Source organism: Osmerus mordax, chromosome 13 (assembly GCF_038355195.1).
Source record: "Osmerus mordax isolate fOsmMor3 chromosome 13, fOsmMor3.pri, whole genome shotgun sequence".
NCBI classification, from domain to species: Eukaryota; Metazoa; Chordata; class Actinopteri; order Osmeriformes; family Osmeridae; genus Osmerus; species Osmerus mordax.
In genome coordinates, this window is record NC_090062.1 from 12,836,068 (window position 1) to 12,857,420 (window position 21,353).

The window sequence follows — 21,353 nt, forward strand, 5'->3', positions numbered from 1 at the left end:
GAATGCCGAACGCAGCGCAACCTAATGGGAGGAAATGAAAGACTCTGACTGGTGGATTTGACAGGAAGAGACTGCTCTTAACAAGACGTCAGAGTCAGTCAGAGTAACAGATCCATCACTTCGCCAAGGAGAGGGAAAGGGAGAGAGAGAGCCAGGCCGAGAGTGCGAGAGCGAAAGACAGACGGAGGGGGAAAGAGGGATTTTTGAGCGTCGCTCATGACAGCCCGGCATTTAATTTGGGTTGCCAGATCCCTTTTTCTTTCACCCCCATCTCAAGCAGCTTAGAGACTGCTGAGGACTCGGGAGCTGAGGGTTGCCAGGATGACTCAGCTTAGTGCTGATGCGCCACGTCACACTCTAAGCTGGCCTGTAATTCATGTTCAACAGGGGGATACTCTCACATTACACACCAGTGTACGGACATGATTAATTGACTCACACTTTAATATCGGGTGTAATTTGCTCATCCTCTGATGTAAAACAGACTTTATTCTGCGCTTACAGCCTCATACAGGGTGTTCTGGTGGAGGTTTTGCTGTGAATCATCCAAGTTTGGTTTTAAAACTGAATATGAGGGTTTCTAGTATAGTTAGACTGTCGTTCAGACCAGTTCTTAAATCACTTCCTGTTTGCTTCCTGTTCCAGACCAAGCTCTTCCTGGCGGTTGTGGAGGATGAAGAGAGCGCGGAGGAGGGCAGGAGAGAGATGGCCGAGACTCTGCTGAGTGCCCTGACAGACAGACAGCAGCACAGACAGACATGGAGAGACAGGTAGGACAACAGACACACACACACAAAGACACACTAAACAAACACATATACACGCACACTCACACATTACACACACACACAGTAGATATTCAGTACAAAAAAATATTTTTCACAAGACCAGTCCCGGCCTCTGTGCTTTATATTTCTTGTTTGAAAAATGGAACGTTTGAAACATGAGATGTCCCTAAGAATAAACACGGAGTAGAATGAATTTGCTTCAGCTTGAACGATAATGATGTGAATTCCATTGACTCTCCAATCTGGGTGCTTGTCAGAAGTTGTTTGTAGATCCGAGGCCCCTGGGCCTGCCAGCTATCACAGCGACCCGTGTGCCTTGGATAGCCCAGTCACTTCCTTCCCCTCAGATAAGGCAGAGAGAGCGGGGTTAGAATGCTGCTTTCATTCAGATAAAGAAATAGCCTTTCTCACACACAGAAGGACACTGTTGTTTTAGCTGGCCCCTCTCTTGGTCCGTTCTGTCTCTCAGCACCCTCAGTGTGCACACATGCTCTCACACACGCAGGGGCGTGCTGTGCACTGTACATACTCCTTCTCTTTCGACCTGTACGTTCGTTCTCTCTCTCTCTCTCTCTCTCTCTCTCTCTCTCTCTCTCTCTCTCTCTCTCTCTCTCTCTCTGTCTCTCTCTCTCTGTCTTTCTCACTCACTCACACACCGAACAAACATCGAATGTGGATAATGCATGTTGTCCGTACAGATGGGTTTGACCTCTGTGTCTGCTCCTTAGCGACACCGTGCCTCGCAGGTCTGCTGGCTGCCTCCCAGCACGCTGGTAGGAGCCCAGAGCACCTGGAGCCAAAACGCACACGCTACACACCTCCCCTCCACGCCCCTCACCCCGTGGCTCCCCAGGTTTTTGATGTGTCCCCTCCAGTTGACCCGCCAGTCACGCCCAGACCAGATGATCCTTGTAAACACACTGTTTCCACACACCTCACAGGGCAGTGCTGACGCCTCCAGTCTCACAACCCTGATGGAGGGCGGCTCCGTGCATTCCTAGCGCAGGTGCTGAAAGCTAGGAACCATCCCACTTCGTCTACACCCCCCACTTGCACCCAAGCCACCTCTCAAATCTCCCTGTCCACCTCTCAAACCAGGCCAGCCCCAGCCCCAACTTCAACCCAGCCTCAGACCTAGACCTAGCCTTAGCCTCAGCCTCAGCCCCAGCCCCTAAGCCCTAGGCCTGGCCTCATCCCTCCAATGACAAAGGCCAGAACAGGAAATGCTTGGTCCTTGTCCGACCTGCAGACAGCAGTTTATTTCCTCAGCAGGAGACGAGTGATTAGATTTGGGAGGGGAGTACGTGGTCCCACACACAGGGCTGTAATGTGTTTGAACTCCTCCTGCTCCCTATCTCTCTCTCTGCACACTGATAATGTCTCTCTCTCCCACAAAAAGCCCTCGGCTCGTCGTCTGTGAAGTGGCTGTCAACAGGCGCTGTTTAGAGCAACCTAAACACATGGCCTTGCGCAATGTTAAGAGAGACGCTCTGATAATGGTAAGAGATATGGAGAGGATAAAGGCCAATAAGCAGCTTTATCTCCATGGGGGGAGACAGAGACTGTGCTTCCTTTGTGATTAGTTGTAAAAGTAATTATCTAGTTACACAAGACTGAGTATGTCTTTTTGATTTCAGGAGAGGTAAATCTTGCTTGATTTATTCAAAATACCATTTGTTTCCATAAAAGCTCAATTGCCAAAGTGCAACTTTTGAAATGAGCCTTTTTATTTATTTTATTCTTCTATATCGAGGTACTAATTAGGTTTCACTTTGCCTATGCAACAGGCAGTGTTTTCTCATCAAACCTTTTGTTTCCATGGAAGCCATTCAAGCTCATAATGCTCGCTAAGGGTTGAAAACACACACAAGAAAAGGGTGATGGATGACTGTAGCTAGCGGCACATAAACATACACAGCCAGGGCTTGATTGATTATGTTTTTTCTCTCAGACTTTTTGTTTCTTAAACCGCAGTTAAAGTAAGGGCGGTTTGAAACCTGTGTCTGCTAGCTCGCCCCAAGGTGATATTTTCAGGCCTGGCCAGAGAATAAGAAGACCGGCTCTGACCGGCTGCGTCTTCACAAGTGACTTATGGGTACTCTGGGTGACGCACGTCTTGCCTTGTTCTTCCAGGTTGACTTGCTCGTTCAATCTGCTCCAATAGAGTTCTCATTCATCTACTTTTTGATCTGGTGCTACTTAAGGTTTCCATGGGTCCCCGGGTTCTGGGCCTCAGGGGTTCACTCTGCCGGGCTGCCTACTGGACCACAAATACAGTAGGTAGCAGCATCATTCTTCATAATGGCAAAGTAAAATGAAAACACTTGTTTTCTGCTTGCAAAAAATGACAACCAACTGGTGCCCTCTGGATTGTGATTGGTTATGGTGGAAGGTCTGTTAAGAAAGGTCAATTGGGTTCACCTCGTATATCTACAGTTGAAAGGTGTAAAAACTCCTTGACTGCGGTGCGTAAACCCATCGACAGGTACTTGAACCTGCTGCCCCGCGGGCCCCCTCGGACCCTCCTGTACAAGGTGACCCCGCCCTGACCCAGCGGAGCCAAAGGTTGCGTCTCTGGCCAATAAAAAAAGGCTGCATTGTCACAGCCGGCGAGCAAACACTGAATGAACAGCTGTGAGTTTTGTACTGACCGTGCAAACTGCTGTAGGCTTTGTAAGGTCATTATATGATAATGAAAATGATTACAGAATTACATGGGGCTTTAGGACAGGAGCGGAGGCGAGGGGAGGGGCACATTGGGTTTGATAAATGGACTGTGAAGGTGCCCATCTGGCCCCTCTCTGCGGCTTTTTCTCGTCCTTTTTTTTTCTTCTGTTTCCAGTCCCTCCCTTTCTCTCTCTCTCTCCCTCTGTCTCTTCACCACCCGCCTTTCATTCCTGTCCTCTGCTCCCGGGCGAGCCTATGTGTAAAACACAAGGGCGTGTAGTGAAAGATTAACAGAGTGCAGGCCCCTCTCAAGGAAGAGAGGAGAGGGGGAGGAGTGGAGGTTAGGGAGGGTGGTGGTGGGTGGGGGGGGGGTTTATGATTCAAGGGGGGGGGGGGGACTCCGGGTGGAGGGTCTGCCTGACTCGGCCACCCCCTGTCCTCCTCCTCTCTCTGGGGCGCTAGGAGAGGGGGCAGCAGGTGACCTTTGACAGGGAAGCAGTTGGACGTCTTCAGCGGCGTAAATCAAGAAGCGACCGTGTTCCTGGGGTCTTGGAAGTTCATCTTCCAATGGAAAACCCCATGACCTCACAAGATAACACTTCCTGACCACACAATGCTTAATGACCCTCCCTAACATAGTCTCCATATATCTTGGTATATCAACCGAACATGTGTGACGGGAACGTTTTGCAAGAATATGCACGGTGTACGATATCCTCTCCACGGTAAATAGAATATCTATGGGTAGCACTATAGGTAAAAAGAGTACTCTGGCAAGGAAGCACTCTAATGGCCCCCTTTCCTATTGTGCTAGTCAGGTCAAACTGCTGAATAGCCACACACAAACAGTACTTGGCACTGTACATCTGTTTCAGTGTTTAGGACTCTGCTCCAGCTTGCACTAAGCTGGTGAGGTCTTTATTCTCCTGACGACATGAAAAGGGCCGAGAGAGAGAGAGACAAGCGAGAGCGTTGCACGTCCACAGCTGCACTCATCACTCAGCTGGCTAGCTTGACCTCTGACCCCCGAGGACCATCTCCCCGGCCTCCACCCCTCTTTTGTTTCCAGTCATTGTGGCCCGGCCCGGCCCCTCACCTGGGGTAGAGCGCTCCCAAACAAAGAGCCCGGGCTGTCATCAGGGGCCAGGGGTCACGTGAGGACACAGAGACATCATAGTAGGAGGAGCCTGTGTCCGTCCCGGCTCGACCCCCCCCCTCTCTCTTTCTCTCCCTCTCTGTCCACTCTTGTGAAGCCACCGGTTGCACCCCCTGCTGAGAGATGGATAGAATGGGGGGGGGGGGGGTTTAGATTGCCCCTGTGTTGTCAGTCCTGCCCACCATGACCCGCCCTCTCGCGATGACACATCCTTTGTGTCCCTGTCGGCACCCCCACCCCCATCCCCCTTCCTCCATCGAGCTAGGACGGGATTGGGGGAGTCTTAGGGGGGACAGAGGGCGTCCCAGATGGGTATTTTAAAGATGCTCCGTGTCGCATCCACAATGAAGACGGAGACAGGGGCCAGGCTGGTGCGGGGCGGCCGGTGCCAGAGCAGGGAGAGAGACGCCATACTGCGGGGTGGGGCCCACAAACGAGACGACTCCCTCTTTTACATGTACACACACACAGGCCGCTCCCTCCCCTCAGCACCAAGGGATTTCCCCCAGCCCTGTCGCCAGGCCGTCATCCTTCCTCCTGCTCTCCAAAGCGAGAGGGAGGCGCCTCTGTCATGTAATGAGTCCTAATATCCACCATGCCCCCCTCCACCCCCACCCCCCGAGCCCTTGTGACCGCCTGTGCCGCCATCCTGCACTGACACGAGGGGTTTCGGGAGGGTTAGGGTTAGACATCAAACGTCAACGACAACGTTAATGGCTTGCAGACGAGCCGGCTTAATTAGCGCCGGGCCTCGTGGCGTCGCAGGCCCCGGCCGGCCGCTTGTCTGTGAGGCTAGGCGGTGGGAGGCGGCGGTGGAGGGGGACAGGTTAATCAGAACACGGCTCCCAGACCAGCAGCAGCAGCGGCGGCTCAGAGACAGGACCCACCCCTCCGACCCCCCCCGCCGGCCCGAGCCAGCCGCCGTCTTGTCGCTCCGTGTTCCCTGGCACGCGGTGCGAGCCAAAAGTTTGTTGGCTGCACCTTTGACTCGCTCTACCCCGGGGCCGCTTGACTGCTCGGCGCTGGCGGGCAAACACCTGTGTCTGGGGGCAGGCAGCTCCTCTCCTCCACCTCTCTCCCTCTCTCTCCCTCCCTCTCTCTCTCTGTTCATCATCTGTGCTAGCGCTGCAGGACAAAACAAATAAGAGCACCTTATCTGCCTCTTTCATCAAAGAATCCCACCTGTAATTAGTGCATGCTTCAAAAAGCAGTTTTCTAATTTGTCTGTGTGGTCCGTGGGACTGGCGCGGGGCAGGCGATGAGAGCCCCCCTAGCCTGGGTGTTCTGAGGTGTGATTGTACGACTGTAAAACAAATAGTTCCGTACTCTGCCCTGTGTTTAGCAATCATCCATATTTGCAAGACATGGCCCGAACTCTCCAGTGCTCTCCAGACATGCAGGATGAATCTTTCTGTCATCGGCTGGGAGGCTGGCTGGGAGGCTGGCTGGGAGGCTGGCTGGGAGGCTGGCTGGGAGGCTGGCTGGGAGGCTGGGAGGCTGGCTGGGAGGCTGGCTGGGAGGCTGGCTGGGAGGCTGGCTGGGAGGCTGGCTGGGAGGCTGGATGGGAGGCTGGCTGGGAGGCTGGCTGGGAGGCTGGCTGGGAGGCTGGCTGGGAGGCTGGCTGGGAGGCTGGATGGGAGGCTGGTTGACTGGCTGGGAGGCTGGAATGTGCTTTGAACAGATGACTGATGCTACTCATTCATCTTGGCAGATAACGCAAATATACACACATAACAATGTTTCTACATGCGCTTGCATGCACATGCATATCTGGCTTGGCGATGAGACAGTCACTATAATCAGACATTTAAATACATAGATCCTCTCATTTTTGTGGCGAAGCGTTGACATAGAAACTGTGCAGCTGTCTCCATTCGTTGTCATAACACCCTCTCCTGAATTCTCAGTTTGCCCTTGACTGCGGAGAGAAACTCGTTGCTCAGTTAAATTGCCTGCAGGTCTTAATGGAAACAGTAATTTCATAATTACGCTTTTCACAGTAATCGCTTGGCGATGCAATGTGGCGTGGAGAGTGAGAAATGTCATTAAAGTCCCACAGACATTTAGGGCCACTTGTTGGGGAGACAGCGTTTTAACACGGGAACAACATTTGGGATTTGTGAGAGGCAAGCTGGGGAGGGGGAGGTGGGGTGGAGGGGGAGGGGGGGCAGGGAGGTTCTGGGTTCAGGCAAGTTTTACAGTGCCTGTAAGAGGAACCAGGACATTCTTTCTGGTCGGAACCGACGAGCGTGGCGTGGTTGCCAGGAAGGGTGCGCAGTATCAACCCAGGAACAAGAACCCGGGGATTATGGGCTCTGTTACGCCAGTCACACAGAACACACTGTTCTGTGTTTCTCGCCGATGTCTCGGGCTTACCTCAGCAAGCTTATTACTTTCACTTAACACACTCTTCAAAATGACCGTGTTAACGTTGTGGCTTTCTCTCGTACGACGCAGGAAGACGGCTCAGTCTAATTAGTCCTTTGTATCACCGAGCACGCTGATATGACGTGCGAGGCACACACACCGACACACACACCCGACACTCGCGCTGTGTGCCACCATCCGCGCACACACACACCTACACACACCTATACACACACACACCTCCCTCCACCTCTGTTAATTATAACCTACACCGCTGGAACACCTCATTTCATGGCAAGCATATTGTGTCTTCAAGGCTGGCGGGAGGGTCATAAATTACCCTGAAGGTGAAGACGTAAGTTGGAGGAGATAGTTATGAAAATTTCATCTGTCTGCCGTAGCGGCTGCAGCTGCTCCTGTCAGCCGCCGCGAGGAGGAGGAATTACTGAGGGTCAGGGGGTGTGTGTGTGTGTGTGTACGCATGTGAGCATATGTCTGTGTGTGTCTATATGCATGGGTATGAGTGTATCTGTGTGTGTGTGAACGGGTGCAGAGGTGTGTGTGGGGGGGTGAGGGGATCGGGGGGGGGGGGGGGGGGGTAGACAGGTAGGACCTGCCTGTCATTGAGTGGAACATCTCCTGTGTCCCTGTCACCCCTGGCCCCCCCAGCTTGGCCCCCACAGCGCTGGCAGGAGGGACGGGGCACGGGCGGATTGGGGGGGGGGGGCAAGTGTGCGGGCGGTCCCCAAGCTGTCTCTGTTCATTACTGCAGCGAGCCTGGGACACGGCAGGCAGGTGGCCAGACCTTTACTCCTCACCCACTGTGATCATCTGCCGTCCTGCGTGCCTGTGTGTGTGTCGCGTGTGTGAGAGGGAGAGAAAGGGAGAGAGAGATAAAGAGATGAAAGTTTACATTTACATTTAGTCATTTAGCAGACGCTCTTATCCAGAGCGACTTACAGTAAGTACAGGGACATTCCCCCTGAGGCAAGTAGGGTGAAGTGCCTTGTCCAAGGACACAACGTCAATTGACACGGCAGGGAATCGAACTGGCAACCTTCAGATTACTAGCCCGACTCCCTCACCGCTCAGCCACCTGACTCCCGTTGTTTTTGAGGGGGACAGGGGGGGGGGGCACATTTGTATACATTGACGGTATTTGAAGATGTGTACGTTAGTCTCTATGCGTGTGTGTGTGTGTGTGTGTACAACATGACCAGCATTGTGTCTGAGTAGGGCCTCAGCACATACCTGTGCTGAGGAGCCGGAGCTCTGGGCTGTCAGCCTCCAGCAGAGCCCAGCACAAGCCTCTCAGCGGCCTCCCTGCTCAGCGCCGCAATTAAGCCAGTGGACATAAAAGAGGCACTTTTTCAGCCCCCTTCTCCTCCGAGTCAATCCGCAGTTTTTTCCCTGCGAATTCTATTAGGGCCGAACTCTTGAGCTGTTAATTACAATTCTAACAACCGCTCCTCCTGACAAATGGATGGCTTCGGTACAGATGTAGGATAGAGAGATATCGCTGGCTTTCACTTCCTCCGTACAAAGGCTGCCTACCCAAATGGGTCATCAATCCCACAGTGATAAATGTCTCCTGGAGTAATGAGTCTCTTATCGCCTGTGGATTACTGCAGATATTTGTAATTAGTGTAGGCACACAAGCCCCAGACAGATGCTGAAAAAGCTGCACAATGTCAAGGCCTGGTTCTTGCGTTGAATGGGAACTTTTCAGGATGAATAGGGAAACAGCTAGAGCCTATTGTGGCGTACATATGGGCTGGCAGGGTATTAGGTAAACTAGCGCACTGGCAGAATGTCTGGCGCTCAGATACTGACAGTGGGGTGACATTGGCACAGTGCAGTTTCTAGTACTGTTTACCAGATATGCAGAGCGAGATGTCTCAGGCAGATTTTGGAAGTAGTACTGTACTGTCTTTGCACATTTCAAATGGGACTCGACACAATGCAAAGATACTTGGACGTACACACACACACACGCATTCACACCTCTATAGCTGCTGGCCCATCCACCCCCGTAAGTACACAGCCTGAGGTCCGTCCTCGAGCCAGCCAGCCTTGTGGTCACATGACTAGAGACAGAGATGAAGAGGGCCGATGGGGGGGGGGGGGGGGGGGGGGGGTTGTGCCCGGAGGCCCCCCATCCTCTCCTTCTTACACCCCCCCTACCTTCCCTTCTTCCCCCTTCCCCAGCCCAGCCCTGGAGGTAGCCTCAAATATGTCAGGGGGAGGAGGGGGGTCTCCTTTCTTTTAAATTCGCTTTTCTGCAGTTTTGGGGGACTGAGGTTCTCGGGGCGCCTGTTTCCTCCTGGAAGAGGCAGCCTCTCTCTCTCCTCCTCTCCTCTGACGTTCTCATGAAATCACAATGTGATGTATTCCCCCTCAGGTGTAGCCAGACTCACCATACAGCTTGACACTGCTCAGCCTTGTCCCCCCCCCCCCCACACACACACACACCCCACCCCCAGCCCAACCCCACACGCTGCCAACCCCTCAACACTGATTCAAACCTACAATTCTGCTAACATGGGTTTGAGGGTTTTAATTGGTACGCTTACTCGTGGTTGCATGATTATATAACCAACTAGTAAACAAATGTAGACAAACAAGCAGCCTGAGCCTGGACTATGAATCAGTATCTGGGAGGAAAACCGCCCTGCCTCTCCTCTGTTTAAGTTACACTGTCCATCATCCTTGTTTGTGTGTGTGTGTGTCCTTGCATGTGTGTGTGTGTGTAAGTGTGAGTGTTTGTGTGTGTGTGTGTGTGTGTGTGCTCACATTGGCCCTTTGTGTCTGGAGGCCAGGATAGTTAAACCTAATTCCACTCTCTCACACACACACACACACTCGTACCCTACACACATGTCCTGCCGCCACTGACAGACGCGTAAGCAGATGCAGTCAGGCCTGGTAATGACAGGTGATTAGAAGTGGCGTGCGTGCCAAGCTAATTAAACCCCTGGGCTGACAGCAGCACTTGGTTTTCGCAGGCATCCTGGCATTAGAATAATTGTTGTAGCAGATCGTCTCACCTGCAAGACTGTGGCTAACAGCGTCATTTATATTACAGTAGGATGAAGCGCTCGCCACCCACACCCACAGGGGGCTGGTTGGGGTTAACATTGACTTCCAGAGACCCCTCTTGTCTCAGATGGGAGCTTTCTGTTCCACCTTGCCTAGAAGACCACAAGCAGCCCAGGCTGTGTGCCTGCTTTTACAGTAGTGCTACGTTTGGACAGAAACGGGTGCTTTTGAGTGTGTTTGATTCGAAACACCCAGAGCACAGTCGGTCCCCTCTCCAAGGGGAAAACGATTCTAAAAAGAGCAGTGTCTGCTCAGTGCTTTGTCCCATCAGGCAGTTTCCCAGTCAGGGCACATCACAGAGTGCGGACAAGGGCAGGTCAACACAGCTTCACAGTGAGGTCATGACTTCTCCAGCTGGAGGTTCTGCTCACAATCCTGCTGGCAGAGGTCAGACCTGCACCAGGAGGCCTTCCTGCACCAGGAGGCCTTCCAACCCCAGGATAACGTTCCTGCACCAGGAGGCCTTCCTGCACCAGGAGGCCCACCTACACACACAGCTCCACTCTGTGAAGCACGTACACACAGGCACCTGTGCGTTGAGTAAGAGCTGGTTTCTGTAGAAACTAGTGTGGCTGTGAGCAAGATGACTGATTCATGTGATTGCCATGTGCTAACCAGCAGGTGGGACAACGCCAGGTGCATGGTGCGTTGCATCAGTCAGTGTGTTTGGATGTGTGTATCCGGTAACCAGAACTGTCTGTTGGTGGCGTAGAGAGTGTGTTATGTGAGGTATGTGTAGTCGCTGTGTGGGACATTAGATTTATGGTGTATAGCTTGGCCTGCCATGTTTCGACATGTGATGTTATGTGGACAAAAACACCAGAGAACCTTCACACACACACATTTTCCTCTTCTCCCAGGTTGTAAATCTGAAGCTGGCTGTTTGGATGTCCTCAACTTTAACCTGTACACATTTTCCTCCGAGACTGTCCTGTCCAGCCATCTTTTGTATTACTCTTCCATATGCTTTGACTAAAGAACTTTTAAGAAATTGCACTTGTTTTACTAAAAAGTATGTTTATCACCCCCCCCCCCACACACACACACACACACACAGATGCACACACACACACACATGCATGCCCGCACACACCCTGACACAAACACTCAGAACTTTGATGGCTGTAAAATGGCCAGTAGCATCAGATAGGCTTAAAACTGTATCATTCTGCTGTGTAGCAGTCTGATTAAACATTGGATTAACACACTCTGTGTGTTTGTGTGAGTGCATGTGTGTGTGTGTGTGTGTGTGTGTGGTGGGGGGGTGTGTGTACAAGACCTTCCGCCTGCAGCGGTGTCTTATCTGTGTTCTCAACCTTGTCACACTAATTAAGGTCCAGATTTATTTCCATTCTCTCTTTTTTTTCTTTCACCTTGATAATCATCTCTGTGTGTCGCCGCAAAGCCTGCTTTTCTTTACAAAGTGATGTTATTCGATGGCACATCTCACTAAGCTTCCTAGAGCTGTTCCTCAAAAGAGGTTGCATAGCAAATGAGGCAAGCGTTCCGATTACCCCCCAAAAAAGAATGTTTTTGTATTTATTTATGTCTTTTTTTTTTTCATCAGTGATGAGACAATCAGTGAAGATGCGGTTGTGAAGTAGCGTTCAGCAAGATGAGGTGAGGCCGTTCAGCCATCGTTAACCCTCCTCATGTGACCTCACCCTAAGTTTAGACATCAGTCTCCCTGCTGTCACAGTACAGATGAATAAACCACGACCACACCTCAACATTGTGACTGTGGGTTTATCAGTCTTCTGAGTGACACCTTTGCACTCGGCTGAACCGCCATAAGTAAGTGTGTCAACTTCTGTTTGTTGGTTACAGACTGTACGAAAGGCCTGGTAAATGGTTACACAGTGCAGGAAAGGCGGCTTGAGGAGCGCAAGGCTAAACCGACACCTAGCTGAGCTTCATGAACCGGAGGGGGGGTCTTTGTTCTTTTACAAGAGTGTTAGTGACTGATTTCCAGACACAGAGCATGGTGCATCCTGAATGGGTAAATGCAATTTATTCAGCTGGTTAGTCTGGGAAAACATATGGTGCCATTTGGAGGCCCAGCCTGGAGCATGCTGTTCTCCAGTAATTAGACTGGCCCAGACGTGCGGCGGGCTAGCAGTCTAGGCAGACTGGGTACCAGGTTCTGTGTACTATCAGCACCAGATCCTGCCCGGGCATGGCATGACACAGCCAGCCCTCCTGCTGAAGCATAAACCGCACATATACACACACACACACACACACACACACATATGTGCACACAGACACCCACTCTGTCTCATTCACTCGATCTCTACAGAGATCTCTTCCTGAGAGTACAGGAAGGTTGAACACAACACGGTGGCATCTCTCCTCCCTCCGTCCTCATTCCTCCTCTCCTCTCCTCCATCTCTCTGCGTCGGAGCTGTCAGGAGCGGGGAGCGGCAGATTGCGGGTCGGAGGTGCGGGGCGTGTTGGCAGGGCGAGGGGGGCGTCAGCTGGGACGTTGTTCCAGCAGGAGGGAACAGGCCGGCTGCACTGCAGGAAGGCCCTGTTAAAGACTCACTGCTGGGAATTTGGCTGGGGCCAGCTCCCTGGCCAAGAACCCACACACACAGAGGGGTGGGGGGGGTCCCGACGCTGGATAAAGACATATCCTCCCACCCGCCATTTATAAACCCTGACACTCGCAAATCTGTTCTCCCTGTCCACCCCCCCCCCCCTCTCCACACACACACACGATCCTTTTCTCTCCCAACCCCCCTTCCTCTTCCTTCACACACACTCTTTCATCCTGTATGTAGTCAGAAGCACCTTTTCGCACCTCACGCCATTTTCCGGCGTTGTCTTTCCATGAACGCCAGCTCGTGCGAGCAACCCGGGCCGAATTAGCATATGCCGCATGTATATTTCAGCGCCGTTTAAAACACGAATCGGCGCGGGTGAATAATGCATGGGCTACAGTTGAGATGCTTGTTTTCTGCGCACGCCAGGGGAAAAAAAACCTGCGCCGTGTTTACTCCATGCAGCCCATGACGTGGGCCAGGGGCCCATTAACGAACACCCGGGTACATCACCTCTAAATGGGCCAACGCACCTCTGATTCCCCCTGACAAAGGGGCTGGGCTTAGAGGAACAAGCAGCGTGCAGGTTCTGACGGACTCATAATAGGATTCCTTTCCCCCCTTTCACTCCAAAGGGACAAGCGCCGGTGCTGTTGTTGCATCTGTGTACACCACTGTGTGCAAGAGTGTGTGTGTGTCTGTGTACTAGCGTGTGTGTGTGTGTTTAAATGAGATGCTCTGCCAGAGATGAGTGACTGAATAATTCACAACTGGCATGTCTCACAAACTGAAGCAAAACCGTGCCTGGATTGTCAGTGGGAGGGAAATAGTGTAGCAGTAAACACAGCCTAAAAGGCCCTTATGTATTATAGACAAGCCTTTTCAAACGTTCTCATATGCAAATGGAATACCAGCGGAGGGGCTTAATACCAATCTCGTCTTCGCCCTCGAAACGCAAAAAATGAGTCAAGACTGTTTATGTTTATATTGTGTTGCCCCGCTGTAGCGGGACAGAGGGATGTTGGTCGCAGAGTATAAAAAACATCATTGTTCTGCTATCAATGTTTACTTTGAGGAATAAGCGCCGGAAAATGCTGGCAACTGCCATCGCAGAGCTAGCATGTCTCCTTGGCCTTCCCCGGGTGTGGAGAATGGCGGCAGGGGATGAGCGTGTGATTGGATGTGTCAGTTAAGACAGCAAGGCTCTTTTGCCACTCTATATTTATCTTCCCGGGGGTGTCTTTGGGCCCTGGGGTCAACGCACTCCTGTCCTTTACCTGCTAGCGTAGCGCCAGTAGACAGGACATGGTGGAGGGATGCAATATTAACCACACATACGCTAGCTCCCCCCCCTTCCCCCCCCCTCTCGTCTCTCCTCCTGTCACCAGCCCTACTCATTACCTCCCTGACCTTTATAATAGGCCAGGGGTTTTGGTGGGGGAGGCAGGAACATCTGACATTGTCATGGCCGGCCATAGCTCTCCATTAGCTTAGCGTTAGCATTGGCCAGTGCTGTTTACAGTGCGTGTGCATTAGCTAGCTAGCTGTCTCCATGGCCCATAATGATAAGGCCTGCGCTGTAATAAACGTTATCTCGTAAACAGCTCCTCTCTGCCCTCGTTGGCCTCAGGGGCTTGTAACGGCTTTATAACTCGTTTACTACCCCTTTAATGGACTGTGAGTTGTGAGTCGCAACATAAACCAACTGTAATATGATTTCTTTTGACACGTATGGTCATTACTCTACCCGTAAGTCATGATTATAGGGTCACCTTGATGTGTGGATATGAAAAGGCACACGCTGCTCTCCTGCCTCAATTATTTGGGTGTTTGGTATGCAAAAAAAAAAGATGAAAAAAAAAAAAAAAGGCAAGGCAAAGAGTAGAGACAGAGGTTGTTACTTTGTAATCCAAAAGCACATATCCACCACAGAGAATAGACAAAGGGCCAGTTTGGGGAATAGAGGCATTTGAAGTAGAATCTCTCCCATTTACTGTAGGATGCCTGAATAAATGTTCCGATGGCTGAACGGTGCATTATGACCCGTAACCCTGAGGTATTTGAAATGGAGGAGAGAGGGAGCTGCTTTGAAAAAGCATAGAAGATGTGCTCTGAGTTTGCTGTTTATACCTTGATGTGATTTGGACTGAAACGTATGAAAAAGAATGACTTATATTTCTTTATTTTTTTTAATCTGTGGATGGAAACTGTGCAGTGTGTGTTTTGGAAAGCCTCATCTGATAGTCTGAAGACAGTTGTGAAAATATATCGTGGTGACTTGAAGTTATTGTTACTTTACGGCTTGGAGAGCGGTCTCACCTTTCACTGTGAAGACGGTCACGGTGGTGCACCCCATTTCTGTTGCCAGATTAGTGACATATGAATACCCGTATGCAATCTCTCTCTTTTCATGTGTGTGTTTGTAAAGCATCGATGGTTTACGCAAATAGGGAATTATATTTGTATGTGAACAATAGGCATGGGCCTTGTTTTTAGACACAGATTTTTTCCATCACGTACACCTGATACCGTGTATCATCTGACATTTTCACATTATCTTTTATTAAAGTAACCTCTGGGCCTGGCTATCTAATTTAGCCCGTCAGACTGTTTTTTTTCCCAGCTTTTCTCCAAATACCAATCTGAGCCCTCCTTCTATTATCTTTGGTCTGTAAAGAATCAAGGTATCAATCTTTTATGTTTTGGAAAAATCAGATGAGTGCTATTTGCAGGACCTCCTGCTAGACCGAGATTGGGGCGAGCTGGAAAGGGAGAGAGAGACACGAAATTGCAGAGTAAATCAATACCCAGCAGTAATGTTAGGGGATCCTCTTTCAAAGAGCCCGGTTGAATTTGTAAGCCCCGGTGTTTTTGATCTCTTACTCATTTCATTCCAACCCCACTCGCTATCATAGTTGCTGTTGTTTGTATGTTATTTTAGCTTCTTTCTCCAAGTAGCTATTTTGCAATTTAGACCAAAATACAATTAAAACCGCATCTGTTTCCACTGGGGCTAACTCCACACAGATGGGCCTGTCTATTGAAGCCATACCGCAACCCTGGCAGGTTGGTCTATCCTCTCTACCCCCAGCCAAAGTCACTGTATGGAGTCAAGCTAATTTCCCATTAGGGATGGCTAAACCCTGAACATAGCCCTTGATAGGCTAAATCCCCTCTTTCATGTCATTAATCTGTGGCCCATTACAGTTAGGTGGCAAGTCTTCATGCTCCCATGGATTCAGCTATAGGTGCTTGAATCATCATTTGATGGACATGTCCTTCCACCTATGATGGTTAGCACACAGGTAGGCCTGTGGAAGCTTGGCTTTATCATTATGACCAGAACAGTTGACCTGCTGTAATCCCTCCTGTCAGCCCTCTCCAGCTTGAGGTACCGTGCACCCCCCCCCCCCCCCCCCCGCCGCGTCTGCTCTAACTGTAACTGTGTGTTCCCACTATAGAGAGCTGCCTGTATGTGTGCCCGCTGGTTTCAAGAGGCCTCAGCACCTTCTGAAGAAGCCTGTCGCAGTGACTCACTTTCAAACCCCTCACACGTGTTCCAGCCCTCACACGTGTTCCAGCCCTCACACGCACCAGCCGGCGCGTTCGGGAAAAACGTCAAAGGAGATCTCACACAACACGTCACGCTGATCCCCTGGCATACCTCACAGGCGTGTAAACCGCTTTTCCCACAATCCTTGTGTGCTTGTGTGCAGGCCCCTGGCGCCCCTGTCCACCGTCGGTAGCCATTGTGGGATTCTGTCTCTTTCTCTCTCTCTTTCTTCCTTACAGTGAGAATTACAGTACAGACAGACTGGGGTTTAAAAAGTTATTCCTGTCCCAGATACAAAGACTAATGGAATGCTTTTAAAGTCCCGCAACGGTAAACAGGTTGATCCTGCATATGAAAAGACCCCTTGTGACATCCGCATATCACTGAATTGGCTTAACTTGTACCTGCTCTGACGTCCTGCCCCGCCCAGCCTGCGACCCCCCCCCCCCCCCCCCTCCGTCTGAGAGAGAGTTGTGTGAAAGTCGGACACTCCGACATATCGGGTTTCCCTGAGTCCGGGGCAGTGGCTGTGGGAGTGATTGATCGAGCTGTGTTAAAGTGATGGACTCGGGCTTCCACTTAAGCGCAAGCTCCCCCTCGCCCCCATCCCCCCCCCCCCCCCACGTCTTCCTCTCTGTCTTGTCTCGCAAACTTGCAAGTACAAACATCTCTGACACAGTCCTCTACCTAGAAACAAGCCCCAGGCTGGGGCCAAAACACTTCTAATATAGGAAAATTGAGCTGCTTTGAACTGGGGTGTTTTTGATAACTACTTGGTATGCTTCCTGGAGGATAACCTGTGGGCTTGGCTTCCCAAGCCCTAATCCCTTTGATTAAGTGCCAGGGCAAGATAGCTTGCACTCAATAGGCCCTGCCTCCCAATACCCCCACTCTATACACACACACACACACTCACATATACACACACACACACCTCTAGAGTACAGATCATCCCAAAAAATCTTATCAGATGTTTTCTAAGTTAGTCAGTAACCCGCCCTACACACACACACACACACACATCCCCATCCTTGCCCTTTTGCTGGCTGCTCTTCTCTTCTCTTCCTGTTTTGGGTCAAGGTGGCCTCTGTTCCCTCAGCCATGTTTACTCCTGACTGATGGTGGTGGGTCCACACACACACTCACACACACGCGCGCACTGGGAGAGGGGAGTTGAGTGCAGGGCCACGGCCTGTGCAGATTAAGTCCAGAGCTGGAGGAGTAGCTGGAGTAATTAGGAGGGCTGAGGGCTGGCAGACTGGCAGATGCAGGCTGAGACCCTAGGCATCCACACCCAGCCTGGAGGATCAGCCCTGGGTGTGGCTGCTGGCTGCTGAAGGGAGACCTTGGGTGTGTGTGTGTGTGTGGGGGGGAGGTTAATACCAGACGCACACACACACACGTTTGCACAATTACAGACAACCGCATCAGAAATCAGCTCAGATTAATCTCGGAGACAGCCTCGTCCAGGTCAGGTCATGACTGGTTAAAGGAAGCCAAATTGTGTTCAAACACTTTGTCTTATTACTCTCCCAATTAAAGGATTTGCTCGAATAGCTCCTCCAGTGTCTTGGGTTTAATCTGGGTTTGAGATTTTTCCACTTTGTTCCAAATGTCTATCCCAGAGACAAAAACCTTTGTTTTTCAACTATTCTACATAGGTAATGGAAATAAGCAATAAAATGCAAAAACATCGGATGTGTTTTGGCCACAAAACAAAAAGCTTTAGATTTGAGATAACACGCGTGTATTCATTACATTACAGATGCCTGATTAGATTTCAGGGTCCTTCTCTCAAACCCAGCTTTTAGTGGGTGTTCATCCCACAGAGGTGAGACGCAAACAGGGGAGCCACCCACCAAAATTGGCTGACCCCCATCTCATCATTCTGATCTCCCCCGCACTCTCCCTCTGTTTTTACTGCTGAATTAAGAGGGCACTCTGACATATTTGCCACCCCCCACCCCCTGTCGTTCTACACAACGCATCTTTCTGGTTTCCATACAACGTCGTTCTTTGCTGGGCTTTTCTGGCTGTCTGGCTCAAACCTAAACCAGCACAGAGTTAAACACCCCCCAAAAATGGCTCCAGTTTCCCAGCTTTCACACACATCAAATGCCGTCTAAAAGATCACAGCTGGAACTCAACCTTATTTAGAATTTCACTTAAATTTTCCGCCCCGAGTCAACAGCTGAAACTAAAGGCGCTTGACTGTATAACGCATAACTGTGTTTTCATAACTATAATTCTGTTTGCTTTTCGTTGCCTTGCAATGCATGCATCTTCCCTAAAATGGATGTCAGCCTGGTCAGACCAGACTGAGGGGGCTGACTTTAGGCCAAGCAGACAAACCCACGTTGGCCTTGCCACTTGCCTGGAGTTCTGTGAGTCAGAGCCCAACTTCAGTTTCCACTCAGGCCCCCAACCCCCCACCCGCAACAGGAGAGCAGTGTCTATTGGCATCTGAATGAAGTGGCTTCTGAATAATGCTGCAAGTACACATCTGGCATGGTGGATAGCAACTCAGCTGTGTGTGTGCGCGTGCATGGGTGCACGCATGTATGTCCACGCCCCACGCACCAGGGTGTGTTAATAGTGTGTGTGTGTGTGTGTGTGTGTGAAAGCCAGGCCTGCTTCCATGGCTCGGTGTCTTCTCAAAGCCCCTGTCTCTATTATTTATTTAATAATATACACACGCACACACATATATATATTTTTTTTTCTCGGGGGGGGGGGGGGGGGTTTGGGGGGGGGGGGGGGGGGGGGGGGGCACTGGGCTGTGAATAAGCGTGTGTCACGGCCTTTCACAATCCCTTATGTGAGTGAGTCCCACCCGGGTCCCTGTGTGACTGGAAAGCCCTGCCCCTGGCAGGCCCGGCTCAGGGTTCTGCTGATAGCCATGAAGGGATTTGGGCTGGATGGGCAGACCCTAACTGGGCTGATAGCTTTGAATGGGGCAGGGGAAGCTGCCTTTGAAAGCCGGGCCCGCTGATGAAGGCTTCTCAGAAGTGCCTGTGTAGTCACTGCCTCTGGGAGGCACCCTGCCTAATACCCCTGTCTCAGATAGAGTGGCTGGGAACACCCATGTCCCCCAGCCGTACGCACACACTCACACACACACTCACGCACACACTCACACACACACTCACACAAACATGCTCGCAAAAACACACACAGACGTAGACGTGTGCAAGCGCACGTATGTTGGTGTACACACAAATACACACTCATCCATGCACACACATAACAACAACAGGAAAGTTCTTCAGCTGACTGTAACTTTAGTTCCCTTTGACTGTCTGTCTGCAGCAACTCAAGAAGTAGGATGCATTCATTGAACTCGATCCCAGTTTCCACCAAGTATTACAAATTTAGGAACAAAATTAATTTAGGATTAGGAACATGAACCGTTCCTGTGTCCTTCTCGTTTTCCCTGAGCGTGATGAGTTCACCGAGGTAGAGGGGAGGATATCCTGAACGGGACGTGCGCTTGTTTTGTTCGCTGTTTCACCTTGTCCTCTGCCTCTCATAAAGCACCCTGAACATGGGAAAAGACAAATTACAGCTGCAGACACAGGTGTCCTGCTGCGTTCCTTTCTCCCTGGGAGCCCTCAGGGGAGCCCAGCTGAGCTCCACAGGGTTAGGAATGATGTGGGGCCTGTCAGTGCTCCCCCACCCGCCTACCCTCATCCATACCCCCAGGCCTCTGCTGCTCTTAACAGGGTGGCCCAGGCTCTCTCAACCTGTCCCCCCAGCCATGGAGATCCAGTCCTGGGATGGGCCTGCACCCAGGCAACCCCTGACCCTCAACAACCCTTTCTGTCAGCTGTGGTAACCAGCAGTGTCCTTTGTTGGGTCCCAGTTGTGGGACTAGCACCGAGGCCATCCAGGTTTCAGTGTAGGCTACGGGAGGAAGTTCCTGCAGACCTCGTCTTGGTATCTGCCCTGACAGCGAAACAGTGGATGTTGGTGTCAGAAAACCTTTGCAGGTTTGAGTGGGAACAGGGCTGTAGGTGATTGTCTTCAGTGGAGGTGAGAAAGGCTTCAGCAGGGCGGGCTTGTTCTGAGGCTTGCGGGGAGGGAAGAGCAAGTCTTAAATTATGGGGTAAGTGACAGCGGGAGCAGCTTATCATGTGACTGCATCAGAGAAGTATGAAGGCCTGGTTTGTGTTGAGCCGAACCTTCTGACACGTCGTCCCCCCCCCTCCCCGCGTAGGCCAAGGTGAGCGACACACACCGAAGTGGAAGGAGAAGGAGGAACGAGGGAGGAGTCGAGGAGGGGAGAGAACAGGAGGGTGGTGAGGCTGGGCGGGAGGTGGGTGGCGCTCAAAGCACGCCTGGGTTTATTTTCAATTGCAGTTTACGATTTTTCACGGTCATGTCATCCCCCCCCACCCCCCCCACCTTTTCCAAATAATCGGCTGCCGGCTTTTCCGTGGCAGGCCTCCTTTCATTTCTGGAGTTTGTTTTTTAGGAAGGTTGCTATTATAGCCAAATGGTTTCTGGGCTTCTCTAAACACGGCGAGCATTAGGCCTAGCTCCGGTTACATGCCCTGGCTTCTAATGAGAGAACCAATAAAAGTGAGGGAAAAGACAGATCAGTCCTGCTGCACCCAGAACCCAACCTGTGGTTGAGGGGGAACATTAAACACGGCCGCTAACTCTCTCTCGCTCTCTCTCTTGCGCTCGCCCCCATCACTCCTCTGCCCCTAAAACCAACTTGCATCAACGCAGATCGCCCAGCTGTAGCAGTCAGCCGCCGCGTGGAAGTGTAAACACGCACAACCCAACCCTTTGGCTCGACTTGCGTGGAGCCCGTGTGCGGGTCTGGAGTGCTTACTCCATGTCTTAAAGGGGCACAGGGTCTTTATCTGCCAGACCAACTCAGTTGGCATCCTAGGCATATCAGCGTCTGGGTGGAGCCCTCCCCCCCCCCGCTTCCTGGTCTTACAGAGCGATCCTATCAGGGTCTGTGGCTCTGGCCCCTGGCTCCTCCTCCTCCTCACTGCCTCCCAGCCCCTCCAGTCCCCCCCAGGCGGACTCTGGTGTCCTCAGAGCTCTGCCGTCCCTCCCTGCCGTCTCTGTGGGGATTGTCTGTTTTATCACAAGGCTCAAGTCCCTGTCAGGAGCGGGTGGCTTTGAGGACGGGCCCGCTGTAGGGTACAGTACTGCAGAATGCT

The 21,353-nt window shown here is 51.4% G+C and overlaps 1 protein-coding gene across 1 annotated transcript in view; it reads left to right on the forward strand.

Moving 5' to 3' along the window:
• Window positions 1-21,353, forward strand: part of fto (FTO alpha-ketoglutarate dependent dioxygenase) — a gene marked incomplete at its 5' end in the record, with an annotated part of 98,052 nt that overhangs the window by 42,400 nt on the left and 34,299 nt on the right. Inside the window, 1 exon segment of the mRNA XM_067248814.1 lies at window positions 646-770. Within this exon segment, the coding sequence (XP_067104915.1) occupies window positions 646-770 (125 nt within the window).